Below are 19,131 nucleotides of genomic sequence, written 5' to 3'. Positions count from 1 at the left end.
TTTCTGGAAATACACTTATAGATACAACCAGAGGACTGTTTCCAGGGTGATTGTAAATCTAGTCAAGTGGACAGTCAAGATTGACCATCACTGTGGCCTGGAAACATTGTTCACCATAGCTGCCAAATGTGTGTTTAAATGGACACATAATGCATGGTACTAGCTATCCCATGCTGGCTCACACAGGTTCAACATAAGTTGCTTTGAAATGGTCTTTGTAATGTAATTAACGTCCTATGGTCTTTGCTGCACTGAACTTCTGTTGTATATGCTCGTTTCTGCCTCTAAGTTAAATCATGCTCTGTGCTTGGGAGATGCTACTGGAATGAAGTTCCCAGTGCATCGCCTTGCTCAGAGTTGAGACCCAATAATTATCCACTGAATGGAGTCAAATGGAAGGTTGTACAGAAGGCAGGCTCAGGGGAGGTGCAGGGCCCGCAATCAGCAGAATGGCAGACAGTTAAAGCAGCTCCACTCACTACAATTTCTTTTAATAGATTTTTCTGTACAGATTTGCTGTCAACATGGGCTGTTGGTTTCGAAAAAGATAAATAACCAGGGAGCTGTGATGGCTCTCGTGGTGCAGAGACTGGCAGCCTGTGCCATTTCTGGTGCCATGCTCCATGAATTTCCAGGTCTGGACAGGACTTTAGCACTGAGGAGGTCTAATGATAAACCTAATTGCCTCACACCAAATTTCCTGAACGTCCATGTTCTGGACAAACACATATTACCAACTCTGCTCCTCCATGGGTGCCTTGATCCTCCATCTTTTCCGGTCCCTTCTGGAAGCCCAGACCTTCCAGGGATTAATGCTGACTCTAATGTAAAAAGTAGAGCTGATTATTTGGCTGTGGGTCTCTGCTGGAAGGGAGGAACAGCCCAGGGGCCCACATTGCCATCCTGTTCACTCATTCAGTAAATGCATGTCGAGTGTTCATTGTATGTCGGATGCTGGCAGAAGCTGATGGGCAATTCTTGGACCTTTTGGAATCACAAGGGATACATGTGTTCTTCAGATATGCACACAGGTGTGTAATTGCACGCTGCTGGGTGAGATGAACAGAAAACAGACCTCTGAGAACAAAAAGATCTGATGCCATCTTTATCATCAGGTCCGTTCTTCTTTCCCATCTGGTCCTTTCTGGACACCCTGGTGTTCTCCTACCACTTGGAGCTCTTCCAAGTCAGCCCTTGGTGCCCTAGACTTGGAGTGTGCGTGGTTGTGAGCTTCCAGGCCAAGGGCTTATTCTCTCCTGGAGAAATGTGCATCACAGTGCACATCCATTGGGGGTGGGAGAAAGGAGTGAGCAGGCGTTCAATACCTCCTGTTCTAGTTTCATTTCTGTCCCTATAATAAAAAATACCCAGACAAAAAGCAACTTAGGAGAGAAAGGGTTTATTTTCTTTTCAGAATTGCAGGTTAAGGTCCATGGTTGTGGAATAATCAAGGCAGCAGGAACTTAAAGCAACTAATCACATCACACTCACAGTCAAGAACAAAGACAAATAAATGCACCCATGATAGCTTGCATGCTTTTGGTCAGTTAGATTTCTCCACTCTTGCACAGTTCAAGAATCCTTGCCTAAGGAATGATGCTGCCCACAGTGGGCTGAGTCTTCCCCCATCAATTAACTTAATTAAGACAGTCTCACACAAACATACCCACAGGTCAACCCAACATACCCAACATACACAGTCTCTCATTGAGACTCTTCTCCCAACTGAATGTCAGTTGGGTCAGGTTTATAATTAAAGGTTACTTTTCTTATGTGTGTGTGTGTGTGTGTGTGTGTGTGTGTGTGTGTGTGTGTGTGTGTAAAACTATCATACACACCATTTATTGTTCCATCAGACAGAGGGTTTGTCCCCTTTCTGTGTCTCTGTGGTTGTGACAATGGTCTGAACTAGCTCCGAACTTCAGCTTTGTTCCCAGAGGGTTGTAAAGGGGAAACTAATATTTGGGAAGTAGCCCACACAGGGCCTGGTCTCTCTCCTCACCCTCAGAAGCTTCCTCAAGAGGCTGTGAGGCTGTAGGACTCTGATGAGAGCAAGCTGCCTGCTCAGTGGGATTTGACATTCTCTCAGATCAGCCTAGGTAAGGTCAGGACACCCTCAGAAGCTCCTGTGTGGTCATGTCATGAAGCTAGGACTAAGAAATGGCATAGGCCTAGTGTCACAATACAAAGACCAGGGTTCTGCTTCAGGTCCAGTCTGTTCTTTATTGCTGTGTCCTTGGAGGAAAAAGAAATGTCCTCAGATTTTTTCCTAATAATATACTCTTTATCTCCTACCAATCTCCTGGGGTTTCTCTCTGGGGTGAGAGATCTTGAGCCTTCCATGGGTACAACAGAAGTTTGTACCTCACAGCTTCCTATAGCCACCTCTGTGTTGGCCCAGCTGTAGGAGACAGTGTATGCCCAGTGTAATTAAACTCCTCCACTTTTCTGGCCAGGATCTAGCTTCTGAAGTCTCATAGCCTGTGCCTAGTATGGCCTGAAAATGTGGAGACAGTTGGGGTGGGGGAACTTACCTGATGGAAAAATCTCTGAGAGGTACTTCCTACAAGGTCTTTGTCTCCCTCTTAATCCCAACAGCTTCCCATGGGATTAATTCCCTGCTGTCCAGCGAGGATAAACTACCACATATGGGGAAGGAGATTATCACCTCTTGTCGTCCTTGGTCCAGCACACACACACCCTTCCACATCAGGGTCTCATGTAGCCTAGGCTGACCTCAAACTCAATATGTAGTCAAGGATGGCAATGTTTGAGTGTTGTGCCTCCACCCCCTGAGTGTTAGGATTACAGATATGTACCCCCAGGCCTGGCTTCTGCGGTGCTGGGGGTCAAACATAGGATCTCATGCATATCAGGTAAGCATTGTGTCAACTGAGCTCACTCATCTCAGTTGACAGACCCTGCTGCTGCTCCCCCAAATCTGGGAACCCCCTAAATGTCCAGCAGCTACACAATGGTTAAGTCATATGTGAGTGAGTCCTGGGAAAGAGTGTAAGAAGTTATAGCATGTCCCAGAAATTTTCACTAGGTGACAGGACTTCATCACCATGCTTTTACTTTTTCTTTCTTTCTTTTCCAGCAAATTTAAATACATTTTAATTGGGTTTTGTTTGCTTGCTTTGGGGTGTGTGTATGTACTGGTGGCATAGTTACCTGTGGGGCAGGGGTCAGAAGATAGCAAGCAGAAGTCCCTTCTTTCCTTCTACCAGATGGGTCTTGAGGATCAAATTCAGGTCATCGGTTTTGATGACAAGCACGTTTATCCACTGAGCTATCTCTGGTTTTTATATTTTCAAAGTTCTCTTAAATGATTATATGTGCAAAATAGGGGCCGAAGAGATGGCTGAGCGGTTAAGAGCACTTGATGCTCTTGGCAGAGGACCCAGGTTCAGTCCCCAGCTTCCCACATGGTGGATCACACCATCCATAACTTCAGTTCAAGGACATCCAATGCTTTTTTCCTGACCTCTGAAGGCATCAGGCATGTAGGTGATACACACACACATACATGCAGATATACCACTCATACACATAAAATAAAAGTGACTAAAGACCCTTAAACACAACATTTGCGGTTATTCCAAATAAAGAACCTTTGGCTTTGCAGGAGAAAGCTGGAGTAATGACATTCCTATGTCTTGCATTTATGTTCCTAACAGATGCAGCCTACAAAATGGCATGGTGTATATTTTCAGGCTTTATTTTTTTTTTAGAGGTACACATTTGTGTTTGGGGAATATTCCATCTACTTCGTCCAATGAACCACACAGTTTCATATAAAAAGGTTGTTTGATGTAGTTGGGCCTGTACAGCATGGTATTGAGGATGTGAACTCTTGAACTAGTTGGCCTGGCATCAAATCCAAGCTTTACTTTCTAGTGACTTTGGTCAGGTAAAATAACCTCTCTAGGTCTTATCTTGCTTGCATGGTGGGTAATTATTATGAATGTTAAATGAGCTGTGTGCGTGAGTGTGTTGCACAGGCACATACAAGCCATGACGTGATTTGTTCGTCATCTTATGGTTCACACAGACTGAGCTTTCACACGTGGTGTTTCCTCCAAATAAACTCTAGCTGATGCTCAGACAAATCCTGTTTTGGCTCATGAGCAAACGGACCCAATCGGAACACAGCATCCATGTCTGCCCACAGCCACACCCAGTTGTCATTTGCTCTGAGTGGTTGAGTAGCCGATGTGCAGCTTCTTAAGCAGAGCCATTGCACTAATAAGTGACATCTGTCAGAATTAATAAACAAGAAGGTTATGGATGTTGAAGGTGAAAGATTCACAGAAAATGAGTTGCAGAAAGGAAACTTAATCCAAGGACTGTGTAGCTAGAGTTTTCCTGCCTGGCCCACAGTCAGGACGAATCTCTGTCACCCGCCAGTCCCACAGCCGCTCAGACCCAACCAAGTAAACACAGAGACTTATATTGCTTACAAACTGTATGGCCGTGGCAGGCTTCTTGCTAACTGTTCTTATATCTTAAATTAATTCATTTCCATAAATCTATACTTTGCCACGTGGCTCGTGGCTTACCAGCATCTTCACATGCTGCTTGTCATGGTAGTGGTTGGCAGTGTCTCCCTCCGCCTTCCTGTTCTCTCCATTCTCCTCTCTCTTAGTCCTGCCTATACTTCCTGCCTGGCCACTGGCCAATCAGTGTTTTATTTATTGACCAATCAGAGCAATTTGAGATACAGACCATCCCACAGCAGGACTGTACAAAGATAAAGCAAGTAGCAGGTCCCCAACACACCCCCATGGTTCCCTATACCCCAGCCATGCCCTGTACCTTCGGGATTGTGTCAGAACTACCTGGGGGATTTAGTGTGTTGCACTGAACACAGCCTCTATGTGTTAGTTTGTTTTAACTGTCTACTTGACACAGCCTAGAATCACCTGGAAAGAGAGTTTAAATGGGGAATTGTCTAGATCTATGACAGGTTGACTTATGGGGATGTTTGTAGAGGACTGGCCTGGTTGCTAATTTATATAAGAAGACAGCCCATTGTGGGTGGCACCATTCCTAGGCAGTTGGTCCTGGATATAAAAGTGAAGCACGCAGACCTCTATGTATTGACCGTCTTTCTGCTCCTGACTGAAGGTATGATATTTAAGTTCCTGTCTTGACTTTTCACATTAATGGACTATAATCTGGAGTTGTGAGCCCTTTCTTCCCTGTGTTGCCTTTTGTCAAGGTATTTAACCACGGCAACAGAAACTAGAACAAACACCCTCCCAGAGAAGCATCCCCCAAGCTAAGTGGGAGGATTGGATCCCTGGTGTTTTGCTAGAATCTGAGAGCCACCATAGGAATTGGCCAGCTCCGGCAATCTGGGGCTTATCTGCCAATGCACTCATGGCTCCTGGTACCAGAGGGGCCCCCTCTATGCCTAGGAGCCAGGGAGATAAGCAGGATCAGTTCTACTGACTAGACAGATCACTGGACATATAGTTAGCCAACTTGCTAGATTAAATTCTGCATTCTTCTCAAAGCTTGGGGTGTGTGAACATACCCAGATTCACACCTATCCACAGTGATGTGATACTTCATCTTAATATGCACCCAGAACATCACCCAACCATCTGCTTGCATAGGATTAGGCTTTAAGAAGTTTTTAAATTGTGTGTGTGTGTGTGTGTGTGTGTGTGTGTAGAAATCAGAGGACAACTTGCTGGAGTTGCTTCTCTCTTTCCACTCTGTGTGTCCTGGGAATTGAACTCGGGTCATCAGGCTTACAACAAGCACTTTTACCTGCTGAGCTATTTCACCAGCCCTGGGTAGACTTTATGGTCAAGGCAGTGGTATGGTTCTCCCTCTAAAAAGGCAACAAGTCATTGCATGAAAGAAACAAAGCCTACTGATGTATTGTTCCACTGAGCCCCCCTTGCCGTGTCCTGTTTAAATTGAACTCTCATGGCTTACTTAAGACCTCAGCAAATGTTTCCATTCACATTTTTGACTGCCTGGAGCCAAACAGTAGTTCTGCCCACTCTCTCCCTGAGCTTGCTAGCAATTGGAGGGCAGCTGTACCACGTGCTGGGCAGAACAATAAAATCATGCCCAGGGTCACTGTTTGGCTACCTTCCAACTCTGCAGCAGCTATAAAGCCTACCAAATTAAAAACTGGTGGAAATTTTAAGATGCAGGACTATGGATCCTTCCATCCCTTCCCATCATAGTGCCAGCCTCTCTCTCAGTCTGCTTTCCCCACCCTCAGGGTGTGTGTGTGCGTGTGTGCATGCGTGCATGCGTGCGTGTATGTGTATGGGAGACTAAATATCTGTAGAGAGTATAAGAACATGTGATTTGACTCTGGCCTTGTGTTGCGGCCACCAAGGATTGGCTCCTGCCTCATCTATGATAGCTGTGGAAACAAGGATCATTTTTTGTTGAAAGGAATAGAGCTTCCCTTGTTTGAGGGACCGGGTGGGCAGCATTGGGGCTTTGCATTTCTTTTGGCAATCTCTCGAGAAGGGAAGTGAACCCATATGTTGGAAGGAAGAGCAAGAGGAAAAGAGAATTCCACAGTCCACGGAAAAAGCCATTGTAGACATTATGATCTTTCCAGAGATACCGAAGCCACAACTCCCAGAAAATCTTCAAACGAGTACTTTATATGACACAAGGGAATAAAGGTTGTGGGTAGGATTTGGGGGGAGTCCATGCTGGATTACCCAGGTCGACCTAGTGTGAGCACAAGGTACTTGAAAGTGGACGAGAGAGACAGAAAAAAGGGGTCGGAGAGATAGAACAGGAAAACTTACCCGCTCCGCCCAGTACTGGCTTTGGAGATGGCTCAAAGGAACCAAGAGACAAGGAATGTGGACAAAGAGATAAGAACACAGAGTTTCTTTAGAAGCCCACGGAAGGATGCAGCCCAGCTGACGTCTCCACTTTAAACCAGTGAGACCCACATTGGGCTTCTAACCTACACCTCTTGCTGTAAGCTGCCATGTTTCTAGCAACGGGCTTTCGCTGCAACTGAAAACCAGCCCAGAAACTCTGGACACAAACACTGTGTGTCAGGGGCTGCGAATATAAAGTAAAACTTTGGGGAGATGGGAGCAAACCCTGAGCCTTCAGTGGTAGATCCACTGGTGAGACCCACCCCTTTCCTGGAAAGTGAAAATAGTCCCTTAAGTATCCTTCAGCAATGAGGAAGCTCTTCGTCTTCCTCGAAGCCTTTGTATTGGTTGCTTCATTCTCTCTTGTTGTGACAGAATACCTGGCAGACACAACTCGAAGAAGGAAGCGCTTTGGCTCATAGTGGAAGTTGCTGTCCATCATGGCAGGGACGCCTCGGCGGCTTGAGCGTGAGGACGCTGGTCGCACTGATTGTGAGGACAGAGAGCTGAGTGCTGGTACTCAGCTCCCCTTTTCCTTCATATTCAGCCCGTGGGATGGTGCTGCCAACAGCCAGGGTGGATGTTCCCTCCTCAGTTAAACCTTTATGGAAACACTCCCATAGAGACATAGTGTGTCTCTATGGTGATTTTAAATCCAGTCAAGTTGACAGTGAAGCCAGACCATCACAGCCCTGGATTTTCTTGCTGGCTTCTTGGACTCTTGGATCATAACGAGTGTAGCCCTTGTTGTGAGACTTTGTGATGAACTTGGTGTTTTGTTTCTGTACAGATGTGTCTAGAAAACTCTGTTCAAGATAAACAAATCACCATCTTCCTGGGAAAAGGAAGAAACCTACATGCTCCATAAAATTGTGGATTTCTTTCTACCCTCCTCCCATGAATGGTGTTTATTTTTCTACAACAGTAGTGTCTTAAGGTTTCTGTTGCTATGATGGAACACCATGACCAAAGCAACTTGTGGAGGAAAGGGTTAATTTGGCTTACACTTTCACATCACTGTTTGTCATCAAAGAAAGTCAGTTCAGGAACTCAAACAGGGCAGAATCCTGGACAGGAGCTGATGCAGAGGCCATGGAGGGGGGCTGCTTACTGGCTTGCTCATCACAGCTTGCTCAGCCTGCTTTCTTATAGAACCCAGGACCACCACCTCAGGGGTGGCACCACCCACAATGGACTGGGCCTTCCCCCATCAATCACTAATTAACAAAATGCCCTACAGTTGAATCTTACAGAGATATTTTCTCAACTGAGGTTCCCTCCTTTCAGATTGCATCAAGCTGACATAAAACCAACCAGGACAAGCAGTAAATTTATATTAACTTTTTAAAATATTCTTTTGGCATAGTTTTAGAGTCACAGAAGAATTGCAGAGATGTAGTTTCCTCATACCCCATCTCTAGATCCCACACTTACTGATATCTTACATTATTAAGTACAGTATGTTTGTTAAAATCGTCGCTCAGCATCATAGTGGTTGGTTTTGGTTGTTTCTTTCTTTCTTTCTTTCTTTCTTTCTTTCTTTCTTTCTTTCTTTCCTTCTTCTTTTACATTTATTTGGTGTGGTGTAGAAGTACACGTCTGCCGTGGCACACATGTAGAGGTCAGAGGACAACTTTCAGGAATGAGTTCTCTCCTTCTACTGTGTAGGTCCTATGGATTGAACTCAGCAAACACCTTGACTTGCTGACCCATCTCACTAGCCCTGGTCTTGGTTTTTTAAAGCAGGACCTCCTATATCCCTAGCTGGCCTCAAAATGAGTTTGAGGCTGGCCTCGAACCCTTGATCCTCTTGCCACCACTCCCAAGCCCTGGGACCACAAGTGTGGGGCACTATGCCCAGTTCCCTCCTCTCTTAAGATCCTCTTGACTGTGAGTTTTGCAGACTTGGGTTTCAGTGACCTTGACAGTTCTGAGGAGAGCTGGCCAAGTGTTTAGGTTTTGCTGTTGTCCGCCTTCCTTCCTTCTTTCTTTCTTTCCTTCCTTCTTTCCTTCCTTCCTTCCTTCCTTCCTTCCTTCCTTCCTTCCTTTTATGTGTATGAGTATTTTGCCGGCATATATGTTTCTGCATCACATCCATGCCTGGTACAGTTGTGAACCACCAAATAGATGATGGGATTCCAACCCATGTCCTCTAGAAGAGCAGCCAGTGTTCTTAACTGGTAAGCCATTTCTCTGGCCCCTGGCCAAATGTTTTTTATGTTATCCTTCTACTGGGATGTGGCTGAAGTCTTTCTCCACATTAAGCTTTGGGATGGGGCTTTAGAGAAGAAAAGGCAAAGTAGCATTTTTACCTCATCCTATCAATAGTACGTGGAATCCACATGCCACATGGCTCTTAATGTTGACTTGTCATGTGGCTGGGGCAGCAGCACGTCAGGATGCTCCAGTGCAAAGCCTTGCCTTGCCTCTCTTTTCCATACAATACTGTAGGGCGAGGTATGTGGCTGTCTCAGGCCACACCTAAGGAGTGGGGAATTGTGACCCAGTTTGAGCAGTAAAGATGGACTACGTTATCTGCAGGGTTTTTTTTAATTAATTAATTTATTTATTTATTTATTTTGGAGGTAGGGGCTCTCTAATACCAGTGGGTATTATCTCAACTTGTGGGTCATGACCCCCTTGTGGGGGAATTTAACAACCCTTTCTTTCATAGGCATCGCCTAAGACTATTGGAAAACACGGATTTTACATTTACATTATGATTCATAACAGAAACAAAACTGCAGTTATGAAGTAGCAACAAAAATAATTTTATGGAGTCAGTACAACACAAGGAACTGTGTACTACAGGGTTTTAGCACTAGGAAGGTTGAGAACCACTGCTCTGTGCAGTCCTGGAACTCATTATGTAGACCAGGCTGGCCTCAAACTCACGGAGATCTGCCTGCCTGTGTTTCCCAAGAACTGGGGTTAAAGGTGGGTGTCACTAAGCCCAGCAATTATTTGAAATTTTACATCAAATTCTCCCTCTAGCCGGGCGGTGGTGGCGCACGCCTTTAATCCCAGCACTCGGGAGGCAGAGCCAGGTGGATCTCTGTGAGTTCGAGGCCAGCCTGGGCTACCAAGTGAGTTCCAGGAAAAGGCGCAAAGCTACACAGAGAAACCCTGTCTCGAAAAACCAAAAAAAAAAAAAATAAAAAAAAAATAAAAAAAAAAAATTCTCCCTCATTTGTTAATTTATTCAGTTGTTTATATCAATATGGATGCCTGGATAGTTATTTTATGCCTTTGCTTATAATCCAACATAATTTTTATTTTGTTGTTGGAATTGTTCCGAGTTTCTCTCTGTCTATGTGTGTATGTGTGTGTGTGTGTGTGTGTGTGTGTGTGTGTGTGTGTGTGACATGAGTTAATATGTGTATATGTGCAGTCACGTGTGTTCGCAGGCATGCACACGCTACTGTGCGCCTGTGTCAGTCAGAGGACAGCCTCCAGGGTCACTTTCTGCCTTGTTTGACAGAGGATCTGCTTGTTTGGTCACTGGGTATGCCAGGCTAGCTGGTCATGAGTGCCGGGGAATTCTGTCTCTACTTCCCATCTCCCCATAGGGGCACTGGGATAGCAGATGAGTGGTACCATGCCCGACTGTGAGTGGGTGCTGAGGTCAGACTCAGGTCCTCCTGCGTACACAACAAGTACTCCATCCACCAAGCCATCTCTCCAGCCCCTTCTCATTCTTTAGCCATGTCCTTCAGAGAGCAGGTGTTTTAATAAGGTTCAACAGATTTCTTTTGTAGATTTTCCTTACTGTTTTATCTTAAAAATGCATTGCCACACCCAAGGTCAGTGCTCCCCCCTTTTTTTGAGGGGGACAGAGAGGCATCTTATAGCGTCATACTTTAGATTTAGGTCTGTGGTTATTTCAAGTTTGGGGAAACGTTGATTTTTCTACATCTGGACATCCAGTCATTACTGCAGGATGCTTTGTTAAAAAGACTGTGTTTTCTGTGTGGAATTGCCTTTGTGTCTTCAGCAGAGAGGAATGAGGTTGCTGGGAAGGAGTTCAGTGGGTAGAGTGCTTGCCTAGCATGCACAAAGCCCTGGGTTCCATCCCCAGCACTACCTAAGCCCAGTGTGATAGAACACACCTCTAATCCCAGCAGTGGGGAGGTGGAGGCCGGAGGATCAGGAGTTCAAGATCACCTTCAACTACATGATAAGTTCAAGGCTAGCCAGGGATCCATGAGACCCTGTCTGGGTCTGTTTCTGAATTCTCTGTTCTATGCCATTAAGCTTTTATCAGTGCCATCCTGTTTTGACTGATAGCTTTCCCAGTGTCTTGAAGTCTGCCGTCAGTACTCTGTGCTGCCTTTGCATGCGAGTCTCAGGGTCAGTTTGTCGATAACAAGGAAATAGCTTCCTATGGTTTTAACTGAGAGGTTTCTATTGCCCACATGTCAATCCTATTCACTTTTAGTTTGGTTTCTCCCTAAGCGTTACATTTTGGGCTACTGCAATACCGCTGCTTTGAGTTTCCCATTCCAGGCGTTCTTTCTCGTACGTGGGAGAGCAGTAACTTGTACAGTGATCCCGGCACCTCCCGCAGCCTCGGGCACTCCCTTGTATTTTGTTCACTGGGGACATTCTGCTCTACCTTCTCCTTATGGTTAAGCCCACGGCTCTAACACTCTGGGCCCATCCACTTCTCTGCCCCTCCCTCGTTCCCCCTTCATTGAATGTGCACGCTCCAAACTAGCGTTCAGACACCATGGCCACTCTCTCAACCCATACCCTGTTTTCCTAAACCTCCCTATCTTTACACATATGTGTTTTGGGGGGTCTACTCGTGCTAGATGAGAATTTAGATGTTCCAAAGGCCTACTCAAATGGCCCATTTTCTAGGAACCCCTCCACCCCCCCCAGACTTCAGCATCAGCCTCATTCCCAGAAGCTCCTGGTTCCCATCTGGTGCCTGGAGTGCAGCACACTGATCCCATTGTTGCCCTGGCCTGTCTCTCCCACTCCTGGGAGCAGAGTGAGGCAGGTCTCCAGACTCCACAGGAGGCACCCAGTGATGCTTATCGGTGGACTGAATATAAGCAGAGAGGCCCAAACGTATGGTCTTGAACTTCTGATCCTCTTGTCTCCACTTGCCCAGGGCTGGGGTTACTGTGTGCTCCACTTCCTGGAGCTGGAACCCAGGGCTTCATGTGGTCCAAGCAAGTACCCCCACTGGCTGAGCTCCACCGCAACGCTCTTTTACTTTTAGAACCTTTCTTCATTCCTTTTTCCAGACTTGTTTCTCTCCTGGGGTTCTTTGGGTTCCCAGGCATAGAAATTTAGGTTTCAGCAAGCCCTGTAGCTATTCTGTTCCTCCTGGAGAGAAAGGGGAGGTAAAATTACCACCAATTACAGACCTATGCTTTCAATGTAATATTGGTTCCTGTGCATTGATTGGGCAGGTTGTGCCCCAAGAAAACATCTACTTTTCCAGTTTAAATAGTAAGGGGTGGTTCCAGGGATATCAACAGAACCCCTTCTTTTCCTTCATTCCTGCCAGCTTCAGCATATTAGCTTCTTGTTTAGGCTAACTCACCTCTTGGCTATGAAATATCCATGCAGACTTCCACATGATAGCCTGATACAGTGATGATGGGAAGGGGGCACTTACCTTCCTTGGGACTCTCTCTTAACTGGAGGGAAATTATTCCTAGAAACTCCTAGAAATACTTCCACTCACAGCTCAGTGACTAGAGTTGTATCTTATGACCCTCCCAATGCTGAGGTGGGAAGCATCGGAATCTCTCCGGGATACAGGAGAGACAGCTAACTCCTAGACCAAAATGGGGATTCCTTCAAAAGAATAACAACACTGGAGGAAACCAGAAGTGTCAGCTCCTCTTTTTTTTCCACAGAGAATCGCTTTGGACCTGACTGCAGGAAGCCACATCAGGTCCTACAGCTAATAAAAACCAGAGAAGGATTTGAATCCAGCTCTTTTAAATCCCCATATCTGCCTTCTGCTGGCCACTTGGACCTCATTTCATATGGCATTTTCTAGAGAATAAAATGAAAGAAAGAAACCCCTTTTCCTGGGGTGAACTAAGGCAATCTCGTAGCTTTCCCAGCCCGCCCTTCAGCTAACCATTTACGCTTTTATTAAGTTATGACTAATGGCCGGTGAGCCGCTGGAGGCTGCACCCTCAGGCCGAGCGCTTCAGACCATTCTAGAGTAAACAACATCTTCAGATTCTGCTCTGAGAAAATTCAATCTCGGCCCTTTGTCTTTCCGAGCTCAGGGATTGGCAAGCGGGCCGCTGCTGGGCCCTGCTCGGGTTGAATAGAAAGGAACCTTCCAAAGCAGGCGGGCTGTTTTTGGGAAAGTGGCCGCTAATGGGGCCTCGTGGGGCGGGGGCCAGGCGCAGGCTGAGCAGTTTGCATATTGGCTTTTACAAACAACTGGCTCTGAGTCAGCGGTTAATGGAACGGGAATGGGGTTCCTGCCCAATGGTTTCTTCCAAACACCCATTTCCAATTGCAAGCATATCTGAGCCTTTCTTCTGGGGCTTGTTATGTCTCTGTGAGTGAATTAAAGAGGCAGGCCAGAGGGCGGAGTTCTGACCATAGCTGTGTTCATCTGAAAACATTCTGAACAACGCTCCACAATGGGAGACTTCATTCAGACCCACCTTTAGGAGTCCTGGCTGGGAATATCATCTTTCTAGTTAGGAGATATTTAGAGATCGCTGTGCTTATACCTTGGCTCCAGCTGCATTTGGGACACATGTGGGTTTTCTTCCTTCACAACATGCAGACTGGTTGCAGAAGGATTGATTTGCAAGTTTGAGGCCAGGATGTGCTACATCTGGGGCAGCCTGGGCTACCTGTAAGACCCTGTCTCGAAAGAACTAAACAACCACAAGCTGCAAATGTTATCTCAGAAATTCACGTGCTTGCACACAGAGAGTCCAGGCTCAAGTTCAGACTAAAATGTAAATGATTTCTGGCTCAACATCCCCCCAACCCCTCCCCTGACAACATGAAGGCCTTTCTTAAACTCCTTAGGCAAATTCTGCCTCTGTATCTAGCCTGTGCCCCGAAGAGTGATCTTTGCAATCTGGGTTACTTATTCAATAAATACTTGTCAGGTGCAGAGAGTATTAGAAATATCATTTTAGGTAGCAGTAGGGGCTTATATTTCTATGGCTCTCCTCAGAGACTAGGAACTCATTTTCTTTTTCCAACAGACCCAGGAAGTTGGCAATATTATTATTACTCCTGTCCTGTAGATGAGGAAACTGAGTCACCTGAAACTAGCGGACTTGTCCAAGGTCACGTAGCTTGGAAGTGGTAGAGCCTGGCTTTGAATCTAAGCAGTCTAGTTCCTAAGCACTCTGCTGTCTGGCCTCCTTGGGAATCTAATGGTAAATAGAAGACAAAGCTTCCCCTGGCTGGAGATGAGTCTAGGCTGGTAGACTACTTCCTAGCATGAACAAAGCCCTGGCTTCAGTCCCTAGTGCCACATAACCAGAGAGCTGATAATACATGCTTGTGGTCCTAGCACAAGAGATAGAGGCCAGAGCTTCAGAAGTTCAAGGTCATCTTTGGCTATTGTGTGACAAACTTTCCCTGGAGAGATTCAATACACACATCTACTCACCCCAGAAAGGGAACCCATGACAAACCAAAGTTGAGATACCACCAAGGAACAATTTGGTGAACCGTGAGTTTTATGGAGTTACTTACAGGAATATGGATGAGGAGTTACCTGCAGAGGCAGAAATGACTCAAAGACAACGGTATCACCAAAGCCCACCCCAGGATGGGTGACAGTTCACAAAGCCGAGCACACTGCACAGCCTGCAGGCAGCTCACCAGGTTGGAGAGCGTCCTTTCCAGGTGCCTCAGTTGGTCTAAAGCTCTTCCAGGCAGCTCAGCTGGTTTCTGCTCCTTCCAGGCAGCTGGTCTGGTCTCAGAGTCTTCTTTGCAGCTCAGCTTTCCTCTGTCTGAGGAGGGTGTCTTAGTCGGTGTTCTAATGCTGTGAAGAGACACCATGACCCTGGCAACTGTTACAAAAGAAAGCATGTTATTGGGGCTTGCTTACAGCGTCAGAGATTTTAGTCCATCATGGCAGGGAGCATGGCAGCACACAGGGAGACATGGTGCTGGAAGTAGCTGAGAGTTCTACATCTCCATCTGCAGGCAGCAGGAAGAGAAAGGGCCACCGGGCCAGGCTTGGGTTCTTGAAATCTAAAGCCCACCCCCAGAGATATACCTCCTCCAACAAGGACACACCGCCTAATTCTTTTAAGAGTGCCTGATGACTCCCTGATATCTAAGCATTCAAATATATGAGCTTATGGGGGGGCCATTCTTATTCCAGCCACCACAGGGGGATTCTCAGCATTTTTTCACTTAATCTGTCAGGGAGGGGCCTAGTAAATCTGGTCAGTTTCAGGGACTTCCTGGAGCTATTTTGAGTTGTTTCTCTTTCTGCTTAAAAAGGCTTTCCATGGGGTAGAATGTTTTGATCTCGGAGGAGACTGTTAGGCAGCAGCAACACAGTAAGTTCAAAGTCAGCCTGAGCCATACCAGACCTTGTCACCAACAACTTCACCCAGCTTGCCTTCCGATTTGGGGACATTGGAAATGCATATCTACAGTGATTTCTTCAAGTGGTGACAGTTCTGTGAAGAAAATCTAAGGGCAGCAGAAGGCTGGGCAGAGGCCTTGAAAGTCACAGCCAGGAGTCCAGAGTGTGATGAGGGACTATGGGAGAGTTGAAGGCAGGAGGATGGATGAATGGACGGCTCCTTTGCATTTCATAGAGCATTCTGGCTGCACAGTGGCAAGTAGGTGGGGGTGGGGAATTCAAGAGAAAGTGGTAAGTTCCGATGGACAGATGGAGGAGAATTGTGGCTTGAGCCAGGATTGGGGGTGGGAAGTATTATGGAGGAGGGGCTAGACTGGGGTCCTGGCTTGGGGTGGGGCCTGGAGAGCTCGCCAGTCTGTATGTTTGATAAAGAGGGTGAGGGAAAAGAGCCCAAGTAGTGTCTCTCCAGATTTCAACTTGAACCATTGGGTAAACCAGGGTGCTTCAAAAGAATATGTATGTTTATTTCATGTGACATTTTAATACAAAGCATTCATCTTCTAAGTTAACGCTCAAGCACCATGCAACCAAGGTACCAACACACATACATACACTTACATACATATATACACATATATACATACGTACAGATACACATACACATCTCATCATGATTTAAGTATGTTTACAATTCTATGTTGGGCCATATCCATAGCTACCGTAGGTCACATGTAGCCTGAGAATACCCATGAGCGCCCGTGAGCAGCAGGTGGGACATCCCTGGTATAAACAGTGGTACCTCCCACCGAGGAAGAGAAGGACAGAGAGAGAGTGGGTTTATTTTTCTATGGTTGTGGTAGGCATGAGGGTGCTGAATCTCAACTTCTGTCTTGGATGTCTAAACTTGAGATCTCAGGAGACTTACAAGTTGTAAATGGAGGCTCATTCATCAGGCCTGGCTAGACTTCTCACGTGAACATCCTCAGTGTATAGACCAACTGGATCTCCTAAGAACACATCAGACAATTAGACTTCATGTGTGGGAAATGTTGCATCATGGTGCCGTGGGGACCGCAGACACCAAGGACTTAAAATGTGTTTGGTACAGCTAAGGATGTGAGTACTTAATTCAGTGAGATTTAAATGATTGTATAAACCCCTACAGACCTAGGAAGAGACAAGCTGAAGAGTCAGAAGAAGTCAGGAGGATCCTCAGCATCCTAGGAAGCAGCCTGGCTGCCTCCAGGTACCTAAGCTGCTCCCACATCTGTATCTAATTAGGCTATTTCCACCACCTGGTAGTCACCTGGAGGGTGTGCTGAGTAATAAAAGTTGTGCTTTGGACAGGTGCAGTAGCACTCAGGAGTCAGAGGCAGGAGGATCTCTGTGAGTTCACGGCTAACATGGTCTACACAGTGAGTTCCAGGCCATTCAGAGAGCTATAGAGAGAGACTCTGTCTCCAAAAAAGAAAAAGAAAGAAAGAGTCCGGAAAAGAGCAAAGTGCATGGAATTCCGAAGAAAGGAGTGCGGTTAGCTGGAAAATCAATGCAGCCCTATGTGTGTTCACTGAAGCTTTCAGGTCATCTGTGTTTTCCTGCTATGTTTTGTGGAGGATTATACAGAAAAGGCAGCTGAACGAATTTGGAGACAGGAGCTGGGTAATGTCCGAGGAATGTTAAAAGCCTGCTGCTCACAGGGCTGAGGAGATGGCTCAGTGGGGAAGAGCACTTATTCCACAAGCATGAGGATCTGAGTTTGAATCCCCAGTACCCACATAAAAGTTGAGCATAGCTGTACCTACCTGTAGCCCCAGTGCTGAGGGCAGAAATTTCAGGCTCAGTAAGAGACCCTGTTTCAAAGGAATAAGGCAGAGAACAATAGAGGAAGCCATCTGATGTCCTCTTCTGGACCCTGTATGCAGGGTCTGCACACCCACATACATGCATAAACTCATACAACATGCATACATAACATACAAGAGTCCACTGGCCAGGGACTTCCTAATGTGAATGTCCCTTTAAGGTGACACCTGTTTCTCTATGTTGGTGCAGCTGACTTATTTCCCTGTACAGCTACAAACGGGTAAGTAGCTGCCTTGTGCTACAATTAGGGAAGCCTGAGTCAATAAACAATAAATGAATGAATGAATGAATGAACGAATGAATGAATGAAATGGAAAGATGGGCTGTTGCTTTCATTAAGGTTGTTTACTGCTCCTGTATTAGCACCTTCAAACCTCCCAGTGACCAACACCTTCAGGGAAAATGACCCTTCCATGCTTAATTGGCGACAAGTGAGAGTGTGTGAGTTCCAGCTTTTAGGAGAGTAAGCCAAGGTCAACCCCCAGTGCGTGGTGCAGAGCTACTTGGGGGCGGGAATCTTTTCCCGCAAGGTTCATGTGGGGTTGTGTGCTTGAAGGAGCAGGGCTCTAGGTCACTAACCTGCTCCAATGGTTCTTTTGCTAAATTGGACTGCAGATTTAAAGTATTTGAAAAATGAAAAGAAATTAGTAGTCAGGTTGGCAAGATGGCTCAGTGGGTAATGATGCATGCTGCCACGTTGGTGACCTGAGTTCAACCCCTGCATGCCATATGATAGGAGAGAACCTACTCCTCCACGTTGTTCTCTGGCCTCCATATTACACACACACACACACACACACACACACACACACACACACACACACACACACGCATGCACTCCAAAATAAATTAAACGTAATAAAAAATATTCAAGTTAGTGGTCCCCACTGGAAGTTCATTTTCAGCTAAGGATACAGGACTGTAAAGTGATAGTGCCTAGACCTGGTACCATAGGTCTTGAGAGCCCAGAGGCTGGGATGTTCCCACACAGCGGCTGGGGTTAGATGCAGGAGGGAGCGGGGAGGTCATCCAAAGAATGTCTCAGAAAGGGTCAACTGCTCGTGGAAAAGGCTCAGGAGATAACAGCCTGAGAGCGACAGCCGCCTTCATCCTGTCCACAGAGAGAAGGCAGGGTCAGTGAGCCCTGGAGTCAGGACAAAGAAAGAGAGTAGATGTGCCCATCCTGCTCCTCTTCGTTCCAGAATATTCCCTGGGAGAAGATGGAGCTCTGCATTTATGACTCCCTTTTTCTCAGGAAAGTGAGAGGAATGACAGGCAGAAAGTTGAGATTAAAGGGACAGTTAGGTCATTTTAGGGAAGAGCAGCTGTGGATTTGTCTCAGGCTGGGGCGCAACTATGAGCTAGCTGTCTGGGGGAGGAGGAACATTCTCTCAACATCAGTATTGATCACGGAGGTTGTAGAGTCCTCTCCTACCCCGTCATCCTTCCCCGACATGTGACCAGGCTCTTCCTTGTCTTTTAGTATCCGAGTTCCAGGAGGAAGGAATGAACGCCATCAACCTGCCCCTGAGCCCCATCTCCTTCGAGCTGGACCCCGAGGACACCATGCTGGGTAAGGGTCCTTGTGTCTAGAATAGCTTGGTGCCCACAGCTTAGACACGCCCACCAAACTCCCTTTCTTTTTCTATAGCTCTCGTTCCAGTTTTAGGATTGTTTTTTATTTTTTAATTTTAAAATTTTAATCTTTGAGAATTCCATACATGGATGTAATGAAATATGATTGTATCCACTTCTGTTTTTTCTCCAACATCCAAATCTCCCAACGCATCCCCCTTCCCATTTCATCTCTCCTCCTCCTCTTCCTCCTCCTCCTCCTTC

General features: G+C 46.3%; 1 protein-coding gene across 2 annotated transcripts in view; it reads left to right on the top strand.

Moving 5' to 3' along the window:
• Parva (parvin alpha) overlaps window positions 1-19,131 on the top strand; it is a 155,123-nt gene that overhangs the window by 91,002 nt on the left and 44,990 nt on the right. For both annotated transcript variants that reach the window (XM_059268737.1, XM_059268746.1), the window contains exon 2: window positions 18,776-18,865. In XM_059268737.1, coding sequence (XP_059124720.1) covers window positions 18,776-18,865 — 90 coding nt within the window. The remainder of the gene's footprint in view (window positions 1-18,775; window positions 18,866-19,131) is intronic.

Source organism: Peromyscus eremicus, chromosome 1, assembly GCF_949786415.1.
Source record: "Peromyscus eremicus chromosome 1, PerEre_H2_v1, whole genome shotgun sequence".
Taxonomy (NCBI): Eukaryota; Metazoa; Chordata; class Mammalia; order Rodentia; family Cricetidae; genus Peromyscus; species Peromyscus eremicus.
This window is presented reverse-complemented; position numbering and strand designations above follow the sequence as displayed.